The sequence below is a fragment of the Chaetura pelagica genome, unplaced genomic scaffold (genome assembly GCF_000747805.2).
Source record: "Chaetura pelagica isolate M959 unplaced genomic scaffold, ChaPel_1.0 scaffold308, whole genome shotgun sequence".
NCBI lineage: Eukaryota > Metazoa > Chordata > Aves > Apodiformes > Apodidae > Chaetura > Chaetura pelagica.
Genome location: NW_009954442.1, coordinates 2,203,316 through 2,215,731, shown reverse-complemented (window position 1 = coordinate 2,215,731; position 12,416 = coordinate 2,203,316). Strand labels below are relative to the sequence as shown.

Sequence of the window (12,416 nt, the reverse complement as noted above, 5' to 3'; positions counted from 1 at the left end):
TGCTGAAATACAAATAAAATTGCTGTTTTATGACATTTACAGCATAGCAGCTTGAGGAAGGATTTGCTAGTTCCCTTAGACCAGCGCTCCCCTGTCAGAGCCAAAAGCATAAGAAATATCCTATGAATGGAAACAAGGACTGCCTGGATCTCTCAAAAGACTCACTCTACAGTAACACTGCATTTGTACGTTATTTTCATATAGATCTCTATATAACTATCCACAGCTATTTGTACACCCTATTAGTATTTCCTAACTGTTAGAAAAAATTCACCAACAACCTCAACCCACCCCTCAAAAAACAACTGCACATTCAATTCAAATCACAGCACTTATGGCCAAAGTCACTATTGTGGTCCTGGCCCAGGATTTGCAATACCCAAACTCCATCTAAAGGATTTACAGACCCCTATTTTGCCTTTTATTTGCTTGAGTAAATACATTGGATTCAGGCACAGTTAAGTGATTGTAAAAAAACTCAGGCTGATACTGCCTTATCATTAAGTACAAACCTAGAAATGAAGACTATACAGCATAGAATATTAAAATACTTTCCTGTCGAAGTGAAATAAAACAAGAAGGTTTAAGATACAGATATGAATTAACTGTACATATTGTACATTAGCTTAATCTGTACTAGCTTTTCACGTCAAGTACCCTACTTCAAAGAAAACATACTTAAAGCAGTTTATAATAGAGAATCAAATAACCAAAATTTTACTTAGAAACAGCAAGAGACATTTTCATTTGAGCTTCACTTTTTTTGTATCACATTTCTTAAACATCCCAATGACACACTGACTTGTCCAAGGCTGTGATGTGAATTTTTACATCCTTTTTATACTATACAAAGAAAGCATATTAATAATTTTGCACTGTGTTAAAAACATGTGTGTTCTGTAGTCCATAACAATTCCCTAGCCTGTTTACTTAAAAAACATACCCATCACAGATCTAAGATGACAGTGCTTTCACACTGCAGTAATACTGAATTCCCTCGGTTTTTCATAGATCTATTGCTTCGACACAGTCTGAGCCCAGGCAGAACTACATCATCTTCAAATGGCCATTAGATCAAGCTCTTTGCTCTCACTGAAAAATATTTTTTCTTTAAAAATCTCAAAGTAGAAATTACATCCCTCTGCACTGGGTAGGAAAGATGAGTCCCATAATACCCTTTTTTCTCTGAACAACTGCTATCAGCACCTACCCACATCCGAAGAAAACTATGGAAATAAACTGTTGGTGCTGGGGGAAGAAAAGTAACGGCAGTAGCCGCAGCCACCCGTGGAAAGGGGACCTTCTCCTTGGGAGCAGGCAGTGCTTCGGTTGGGCTGGGAAGCTCACCCTCCCCAGCCCTCATTCCCAAGGACTCACTGTTCAAATGGAAATGCAGGAGAGACTACCCCTGTTATCGCTGGCAACAATAAACATCCTCTTTTTTTCTGCTGTTGTGCAGACAGACAAGGCCGTTGCTAGGGCACCTAACCTAAGGTGGCTGGGAAAGCCTTTTCTGAAGCAGGTGTTTGTTGCAGACTCTGACATGACCGCAATTTATTGCTGGCTTATCATCACCAGAAAGAAAGAATAATAAAAAAAAACAAACAAAAAACCCCAAAACAAATCGCAGAGAAACAAACAAAAAAGCATTCTTCACCGTGGGCATACAAAGAGAGACTTAGTTTCCACACAGCAATATAAACTATGAATACCCACACTATTTATAAAAATTGAATTATCTCACTTCAGTAAAAGAAGACTGCAGGAGCCCTGTGAAATACCCCCTCTGCCGTCCAGGTCCTCCATTTCCTGGCCGCTTGGTCCCTCTTCCCTCCCACTCCCCTGGCACCTCTACACTGCCCCCCCTAGCCTGAGGATCCCTGTGCCTTCCATGCACTGCCATCCTATACCAAAAGCATGCCTCTGTGCTCCCCCTCTCCCCTTTCTCCTGGAAAGATATTCCCCCATCTCCACTCCTGGCTGCTCCTGTCTTTCATGTCTCATCCTACCCATCTTTCTGTTCCCTTCAACCCTACTACTCCTGCCATCATTCATAATGGGTGGCCCTTTCCACTCCTTAGTTTCTTCTCCCTCCCCTCCATCAGGGCTCTCCCTATGCTTGTATTTTCACTCCTCTCCCTACAACTGCATTCCTCCTGTTTTGTATTTCTCATCCTTGGTTGAGCCTCCCTCCCCCTTTCTGATCCTCCTAGAAGATCTCCGTGCTGCTGCAAACGAGGTCAGAAACCATCCTCCCACTCTGTAAATTAAAATGAGGCTTTACTTGGAGGAAAAAGAGAGGATGAAATTCCTCTTACTGCAGGTAAGAAGAAAACCTATTTTTCAGTGCAGGTAAGAGAAGGAAACCTCAGGTTTTCCAATGTTCTGATTTATGAACGTGTCAAAGGTTGTGCCCAGCTGTACTTGTGCTCTTTCTAGAAATACCAGCAGCTGGATGCTGTGCAGCACTCAGCCCGCTGGCATGCCTTCATTTGCAATGACAATGTTGCTAACTCATTTTATTCAAATAAACATTTATTCCAAGGTCTTCTTCCAACTCTTTTTTTTGTGTGTGTTCCTTCACAATGGATTGTATTTTTTTTTTCCCTAGTATAAACACACACTGTGTCAGCCGGCTTTCCAAAAAAACCCATGTTTTTGTCAGAATCTGAGGTAACTTTCCTTATCAGTTTTTCAACAATGTTCTTAGTGCTGTTGCCATTCACTTGGGAAAACAGCAAGTCCTAATTTCTAAGGAAGGTCATCTGCACTCATGAGTTTTTGACCACGAATTTGCTGCAGCATCATTCTGTGCTGGTCTCACTGGAAAGCCCAACATCGGATATGAAGCTCGAAAGCCACAGCAGAGTCTAACCCAGCTATCAAAGTTACCATGCATAGTTTATCAGCATGGGTTATCCTCCCAGGATATGGCCCTATAAAACATTAATTTGGAAATGTCATCAAATAAATATTAAAATTATAATAGGTCAAGGAATGTTGGAAATGGAAAAAATGTGAATCCTGTAGAATTAATTAATCTGTTAAAAGTAGGTAAAAAATACAGAAAGCAAACATCCCATCACAACTGAATTTTGCAGTGATTTTAGAATTAGATTATTTTCATAGTCACTGTGTGTAAGAAGACTTCCAAGCATTAATATTCATTGTAAAAAAACCTGCTGTGTTTTGCTTATTACAGAACTGCAGCTACTACATAATGAAACTTGAGCAGCAGGCAATAAAGCAAAAAACTCCTCCCCCCCCCAACCAAACAAAAAATCCCCCAGGGACACGCAGGGGATGGGGGGGAAAAAAGCCTTTCTTCCATTGTAATGTAGAAGATGCATTGAGAGCTAATCACAGACCATACATCACCTCTCCTCCTCTACCTTTTCATTAAGCAGCTGTCTTCATCTTGTGCTTTCTACTGTTAAGTTAGGATAAGGACGAATAATTCCCTTGACTCTCTTCCTTCCCAGATTAAATAATTCACAAGTTTGATAAAGAGCCTCCAGTTCACACAGTATTCCTCAACAGACAGGACAGGAATGCTTTCATTGCTATTCAAAGAAAACTGGCATTATCCATTCAAGCAGTGGAAGGAGCTCATGGAATGCTCCCCACCCCCAGACTGTACTGCAGGCAGTCACTCCTTTCCTATGGCTCCCCTGGTTGCCTGGTTGTCACTGGTCTGTATTTGTCCAAAATTCAGATTAACTATTGCTGTTCACCTACATGATAGCAATAAATTGCGATCTTCTGCCGGCAATAGAAAACTGTAAAATCAGGAGCTGCTGTAACAAAAGCTTACATTGTTTGCAGGGTTCAGATACAATGTAAGCCTTGATAACAGTAATTTGCTGTCTGGCTAAAAGCATTAGCTTCTTCCACCACAGCCAGAGAAACAGGCTGATTCAAATACATCTTGCCAAAAGAACAGTTAAATACACCAATGAACATGACCACTGAATGACCCTTCATATCCTTCCAGATTTTCAGTCATCTTCAGAAAGGAAAGGCTACCTTGACACAAAACAGAAATCAGAAAACAAACAGCGAGCAAACACAAACTTACAAACTGGAAGCAGCTTCTGACGCTTGGCTCGATATTGCTGCCCCCAAAGGAGGCCACTTCCCCCAGCTGCCGAGGGATCTGGATGGAGTCGTGCAGCAGGAGCCCCAGCCGGCGCTGGTCACAGAAGCCAGTGGAGCTTGCCACTTGCTTGAACAGATCTGGAGGAAGGAAAAGGACACCCGTGCTAAAGCATCACAACTGGGATATGACAAATAGTGAAGAAGTTAGCATTGTTCCACAGGCTCACAAGTGTACTCAGAAGCCTTGGTGTACATGAACACAAAGGTGTTTTCAGTTTGGCTGCTTCTCTTCCCATAAATACTGGGATTTTTTATCTGTTAAATAAGCAGTCTAGTGATAATTTTTAGTAGCATTTTTGGCTTGTACCTAGGAAGAAAGGCCATTGTAACACAGCACCTGTGGCACTACCGATAATAGCAGATGTGATTCTGTAATACAGATAACTAAACAGCAGGATCTTTGAGCCACAACAACACAAATGTTTTAAAATATCATTTAACAGTAAAATACTCTCAAAGAACATAAAGCACACTTTCAAGTCTTAGCAATCAACACACAACTCAGAGAATCCATTTGCCTTTCAGATGAGTTGAACTAAAAAACAAGAGCTCCCTAACTTCGATACATGATAATCTTTTAATCCAGGAATATTTGTAAAATGAAAGAAATGTTAGAGTATTACAGAACCTGCCACCCACCAGGAATGTTAGTATCATATTAAGTTTTCACTTCTGATGTGAAATGTCACTTGATGCCATGTTCTGTTACTGCATCGTTCTATAAAAAAATCCTTACAGGACAGAATTATTATCCCATCATAAATTCAATTTAATTGGGTGGGAATTATTTATATTAGACATATATTGAGGAGGTTTATAGTTCGTAACAAGAAGAAAAATCAGGTTAGTATTAACTGAAGTATTTATTTGGTAATATCCCTGTTGACAATACATGACCTGAGTAAATTTTTCTCACACTTCAAAGAGTTAAAAAAAAAAGAAGAGAGCAAGTGAGACATATCTAGAATAAAATTATGCCCTTTTTTGAAGCCATCTAAGTATTTCACCTGAAACCAGGGATACAATTATAAAGGTGCTTCAGCACTGCTCAAGAGAATGTCCTTAGTTCTGCTATCACACCAGTTTTCTTCCAAAAAAATAAATGAATTGATATAGAAAGGATTACTTTTTAGTTACATGAATTTCACTCTTGCCAAGCCTAGTTTTACAATAAATAATTTCAGAGGAAGTCCTTCCATCACCCTGCAAGCCTCAAGAATTGTGCTCTACCACAGCCATCGCTGCACTGCCGCACATGGGAGAGAAAAAAAATGTAAGCAGTGCAACACATCACATACTTGCAGCAACTGCACTATGACTTCAGCACAGGTGGTGAAGCCAGACCACCTCCTGGCAGAGCCAATTCCTTCCTCTCCCACAAACGATTCATCTTTCCATTTCCCCATCATTAAAACATTAAGTGTTCTACAACCTTGAAAGGGGCGTTATGCATTACCATGTGCATAGGCAACAGGAGACTATAAAACATGAATTAAGTGTTTTCCTTTATAACTGATAATCCCCAATGAAATATCATTTTGAAAAATATCTGTACTGAGCCACTTTCTTCCAAGATTTTCTGAATAATTTTTCACAACACCCACATGAATCTAGAGATCTAAAATGTGACATTTGTAGTGATTACCCTAAAATCTGATCCAATTATACAGTCATTCATGCACAGACTAAGTTGTTGGAACTGTCTGGTATCTCGATAAGCATTCAACTTCTATTTGTAGAACTGATGAAGAACCATTACTGTATTGAGTCAAATCCTAAAGATTGCTTTTCACATGTTCTTTTTTTTTTTTTAAATGCATGAGTGAGTGATACCAGTCAATTTAACCAGAAGATTACTCTTGAGAATGACTCTTATCAGTAGATCTTGCCTGAATCCTCATTAATGAACTCATTTATTAGCCAGACAAAACTAAAACTTCAAGTGGATTTCTTGCAAGTATTTCAGGATTTGGTCATTAAAATATTCAAAATTTGTATCTTTTAATTATTTATTTGAAGAAAGCAACTATATTTAAGCACAATATACATAAGACCTCAACCACATTGTGGAAAACATTTTAAAGAGCGGATATATTTTGAAATGGCGTAATGAAAGATGCCTTGTAAACATGCATTTTTATGTGTATGAAGGTGTATTAAATCAGTGGTCTACAAAGGGGAGTGCACAACCAGATGGGATGCACAAGACAGTCCATTTGGGTACAGTAAGAAAATATTTTTTAATTCTGATAATAAATAAAAAAACCCCTTAAAATAGTGTCTATTCAATTTTTATCTCAACCCTTTTAAATTTTTGTATTAGTGTGTATTTTAAAAAGTAAACAGTATATTAGTACAATACCACACATACATAATTTATAAATAAATATACATTTATTGGGGGCACATTATTAAATTTTTTTTATCAATACAGATACATGATCAAATAAGTTTGGGGACCACTGTGATAAACTAAAACCATATTGAACAAATAACTTTGAAGTAAGGTGGAGGAAATTAGCACACTTTGCATCTGGACTGTCTAAAAGAATGTCTCTTTGTGCTATATTAATCCAATACACAGAGTACTACAATAAACAGGAAGAATACAACCAGAATATAAACATAAATTAAACCTAAAAGAATTACATTGACTTACATCTATATTTATCTTCCAGGTGTGCTTTACAAAGGGATACAACACCAGTTTTGAAAGATAGGACACGGATCCTTCCTGTTCGACCCCTAATGAAAAAAAACCACAAAACATAGGCTCATAATACGATCTGTTCATGTCATAATTTGTTTACTATAACAAAGTCTACCACAGCACCGTAGTTGTCATAAATGAAGCCCCACATAGAGCCATGTTGCACAGCACATATTGGCAGGTTATCAGAAAAGCTAGAAATTAAATATAAAAGATGGTTGCGATTGCACAGGCAGAGCTGACTTGGATTGTGCCACTGTATCAATTCAACCATAAACGGTCTCGTTTGGAAACAATTACTCATCTGCTTTTTTATGACAAAGTGAGAGTGAAGAGTCTTTACCCTACATTTATTTGGAAAAGGCTTCTCTATAAACTCTGCTATTCTCAGAAAAGAGGAGGTGCCTGACAGAATACAAAGCCATCCCTTACACCAAAGACAATATAACTCCACTTTAATTAGAAATGTGATGTAGCCATTGTTTTTTAGACAGTCTTAGCCTAGTGTCAGCAAGTCCTGCCCTGACTTGGAGTAGGCAATACAGAGCCAGGCCTTAAAGCAGCCTCCACCAACAGTGTGCAGTGACCGAGGGACTTGTGAGATGTCCAGGTGAATGGTGAAGCTTGCCTAGAAATTATAAGGCAAGCAGGCTGCAGATACACCACTAACAAGACAGCGTGGTTTCTCAGCTCCTCACAGCACTCAAACCTGTCCTGAGCAGGGCCAAAGGTCTTGTACACCTCCACATTATTCCCCATGCTGCCTCCCATCAGCTTTCCCTTCACACTCGCCCCTGCTTCGTGATGTACCCGCTCTATTACTTGTGCTTTTTAACGTGACTGTGGTAAGAACATTCTCCTCTGCACTGCAGGTGATAGAACGACAAACCACATCTTCTCTCAGTTTATCTCAGTTTACTTCCAGCTGCTGACTTCCCCCAAGACTTTTACTTCTGATAGCATTTAAAATATATAATTCTACAACAACCGAAAACACAACAACACAGGAAGCTAATGCCTAAAAATGACTTTTTTGAAGCAGAGCCTTATCAAGTTTTGCAGCATAACCAGTAAGAACACAGCTGAAAAAGATAAATCATGTAAAGGCATACCATAGTCATGCATCGGGCTACCCTGTTCAGCAGAGATGCATGTTGCTTTTTAATCCTACAAAAGGGTTGTGGGAGCCAGAGGTGCTAATTTACCCACACATCTCCCCTGCAAATCCTATAGAAGGTGCAGACAGAAACTGGTGGACAAAACTGAATTTGGAATTTGCAACCTTTTACTAAAGAATCTTGCATTTTTAATAAAAAATAAACATTTGTTGTTTACCTGTGCTTTCCACACTCTGCTCCTCTTACTCCCCTGCCTCAAATCTCTTCCAAATTAATTATCATCTCTGCCCTAAGAAACTCCTCCTGATGAATACCAGGCTCATGCAAATTACACAGAAGAAGAATGTAGAATTATGATTTCCCTGCAAGGCATATTAAATTAAAACTTGTATGAATCAAGAGTTGTTCTGTTCACTCTCTTCCCAAGTCAAACCAATAATTTAGCATGCTACTGCAAATGAGCCTGAGTGACTGATCAATTAAAACAAATCTGAAATGTGTTGGATTTACAGAGCTGTTCCCATAATTAGATCACTCATTGACTGTGAATTTGATTAATATCTTCACAAATGACAGTTTTCAATTATAAGAAAAGTAAAGATTCAGTACATTTAATTAAATGTCTCCAGTATGGCTTTGCACTTCAGTTAATCTCTGCCTATTAAGTATACAATGAAAACTAAACACATCTAACCTCAAGGTCACCTCTCTTACCAGCGTAATTCAAACCTGAATTTTGGCAAAATAGCTACGAGCTTTCCTCACACAAAAAGCACCTCTCTGTTTCATTGTGTCCTGCAATATTCAGTTCCCTAGCATACCTAGGGAATTGCCTGGAGGCAGCCAATTACAATTTCTAATTTTGTACTTTCAGCACGTTGCAACATAAAGAAAACTAGACTGGACACGGCAAATCTAAACTGGACAGTCCAGCTTAGGAGCAGTCTGTGGAATGACATTTATTTCCCTCTCTGCCTCTAACATGGGTGATCTGGATTAACATCCCTAGCACATCTTTTTTTTGTTTTTTTGATAACTCGATATGTAATATATAACTTACATTTAAGGAAAACTGAGAAGTAGATGAGAGTTCTGTGGAAGCCAAAGCAGATTAAACCAGTAAAACCTGGCTCTTAAATGAATATAGCCCCATTTCCTACTACCAGTACACTACACAAAAACATAATGTAATCTGGGTAATCCATTTCACAGGATATTGCAGCTGTTGCAGAGGATGTTATAAGAAATCTGGCTTAGAGGAGGTGATTCTGCAGGAAAAGACGCTGTACAAATATGTGTTCTTTTTGGTAGGTGATAATTGAAACTGGTGTGATTAAGGGTGGATGGAAGAACAAGATTATGGTACTTCAGTTTAAAATGTTAATGGAAATTCAGTAACTGACCCATGTTCTTCCATTTCTATAAGCAAATGTTTATTCTGCACAGTAGTGAGCATGTCTGGCTGAAGGTGGGTGATAAAAACCTTAAAAACATAAATTAAGACTTCCAGTGACTTTTTTTTTCCCTAAATTCACCAAATACAAAAATAATGGTTTACTCTAGAATTAGCTTACAAATATGTGTTGGAATTTGTCTATGCATTATGAGCAACATTATTAACCCACTGACAGGAATACTCATACATTTTCTTAAGGCAAATTTATTCTGTTTTATTTATACTTATAAGTACATGTTTAAAAATTAAATTTTAGATTAAGTACTCCTCAAATTTTCTTACTGCTCATTACCCCTTTCTCCTTCCCCTTGTGCTGTTGGGAAAGCTCCTGAGCACCTCATGTTCAGAGCACCCATACATACGTGTCATAGACATTCAGCAGCCAGTTCAGGCACATGTCCACGCAGAGAGGAACATTGACCAGGTTATTGTGCTCTTGTTCCAGTCGATCATAAATGGTGGTCAAGCAGTTAATGATCTGCAGAATATCCATCGGCTGATCATTTTGTTTGAGGTTGTGCTGGTCCAAGGCATCACATGCAGCAGACAGACTCAGGAGATCCACTGTTAAAATAGTAAAAAAAAACCCAAACAACACAATGAAGATTGAATACAAGTAGTGGTTGTATTACCCCAAAAGTAAATAGAACTATTTGCTTGGCTTACACGTCTGGTGAGAGGGTATTTTATGTCCTCTAAAAGTCACATGCAAGACTTGTTTCAAGATTCCTACAGGTGCATTGTTTATTTGTCTGTGGTCTTAAGAGGGCAGTGTTTATAAATCTGGTTCATTTTTAGCTGTAAAGTATGTATTATGCTATTGGATCCTATGGAAATATTACACATACATTCTTACGTAATTAAAAATTACATATTTCATGTTTTAAGTTTCTACAGATAAGGCTAATATTTGACTACTGCATTCACCAAATGTGCTCTAAACACAGTACGTGTCAGAAGTTTTCCTGAGAAGTCTCATACATTTCTTACAGAAGTTTAACAATCTTAACCGAACGAAATGCCACAAGGAATATACAAACAAATCACAACTGAACTTCTATTAACCTCTCTGTTACTTTTCTTCTGAGGGAACAGGAGAAAATCAGGTTCTAGAAACATTAAATGATCTCTTTCTGTATTTGTTAATGAAATTTATCTGGGTTTAGTTATGCAGATTATTTACATTTATAAATACTTATCAGTCAATATACAACAGAGCTCTTTGTCCTTGACATTTTAAAACTTGATTTTCATTCCGCTTTAAGTTAGTTTTGTTTTGAAGTTCAGATGTCCGAAGCAAAACACAACTTTGCTTTCTCTGCTCTTAGTGTACGCAGACTAACATCAACAACAGCATCACATTTTGGAGGACACCAAATCAAAGAGTTATGGGATGTTGTCTTACAAAGTAAAACAGGTATAAGAACAAAAGACATCTGAAAAATGAGACTGTTGACACAGATCTTCCTGCTGCCATACGAAAACTCTTTGCAATTCCTTGCAGTGAATTTCCAGGGTGTGAGCAAAGCAGATACTAAAGCCCAGATGCTGTTAGTCCTGCTTATGCCATGAACAATCAAAAAGTGCAGGACGATTCAACATAACTCAAAGGAGTAGCATGTGGCTCAAAAGGAACTTCCCCAAATCATCCAGGAAATTCTTCACAAAACTGGGAAATGAACTGACCCAACTGCAACAGCAGTTTTCCTCTCATTGAAATAAAAATGTGCTTTATTGAGTCCTGCTAAGCAGCATTGCTTGGAAATGTGGAAATAATTAATTAGGAAAATAAATAAATTGCAGAGGATAAATACATAAACCCATACAGGGGTTTCTTTAGACCTTGATCCAGTGTAAAGGCATGTTTGCCAAATTCACACTCAAGTATCCTATTTTACCAAAGATGAAACTGACCCTTTGATGTTCTAGTGGAGATTAAAAATACTTTAGCTGCACAAGGGCTGCTTGGTAATGCTGCATGGACAGTACACTGGGTTTTCATAATTGCCAAGAAACATTCAGGAGTATAGACTGCACTGGAAATCAACAGAGACTTCTGCTGCCAATTCCCTTAAGCACTTCTGAAAAATATATCCTGTGGGCCTGACATAACCAGTGATAGAGTGAATAAGGAAAGCTTGGAATGCTATCCCCATTATTACACTAAGAAATTTAGCTTTGAAATCATGGGTTTGTGCAGGGTTTTAGTGGAATTCTACTTTTTTCACATTATCATATAGATATTTATTAAAAATCTTTTGGAATATTATATTTAAACTACTAGGATATAAAATACAGCTATTCTAAGGTTAATGTTATATCCCACAAGAGCATACTTAACCAGTCTTATTTCTAAGAGTCTCAGAAAGATGCTTTTCTTCTAATAATTTAATAGTCAAATTGGAAATAGAGCACTGCCTTCACAACACCTTTAACTCCAAGTTATAGGCTGAACTCAGTTCCTTTGAGAATATGAATCAATGGTAATTAAATGAACTCCTCAGGCATCTGAGTGGCAGCTTAATTACATATGCAGCTACTGCTAAACATGGGTCATTCCACTTCGTGAAAGCTTTTCTCACTAATAAACTTCTGAAAAGCCTTTTACCCTGCTCTTCATCAACTTCCTGTCCTGTTTTGAAGTTACTAACATGTGTTCATCTTATAACAAGCAAAAACTGCTTGCCACCATGCTCTCCTTCAGCGAACTCCTTTTTCTGGGAAAAAGAGTGGCTTTGGCCTTTGCCACATTAAGCTCTTCCTGAATCTTCCCCATGAAGATTAAAGAAATCTGGCTGGGATCCTCTCCTAGAAGGAGGAGCTGAATATTTATTTCCTAAAAGTGAATATGGGGGTCCCTATGGATGACAGGCTTTCAAAAGACAAGCCTCAATGGTCAGACACGTATCAAAGAGTTGTATATTCATCACCACTCAGTGATTTGCAAAGCTTTAATTGAAATAAATCATACCAC

At 38.2% G+C, this 12,416-nt stretch overlaps 1 protein-coding gene across 1 annotated transcript in view; it reads right to left on the bottom strand.

The window, feature by feature from the left end:
• The window catches only part of DMD (dystrophin), a 909,379-nt gene that overhangs the window by 48,423 nt on the left and 848,540 nt on the right, over positions 1 to 12,416 (bottom strand). Inside the window, exons 64-66 of the mRNA XM_010004489.1 lie at positions 9,805 to 10,006; positions 6,818 to 6,903; positions 4,079 to 4,236 (exon numbers count right to left, since the gene is read on the bottom strand). Coding sequence (XP_010002791.1) covers positions 4,079 to 4,236; positions 6,818 to 6,903; positions 9,805 to 10,006 — 446 coding nt within the window. The remainder of the gene's footprint in view (positions 1 to 4,078; positions 4,237 to 6,817; positions 6,904 to 9,804; positions 10,007 to 12,416) is intronic.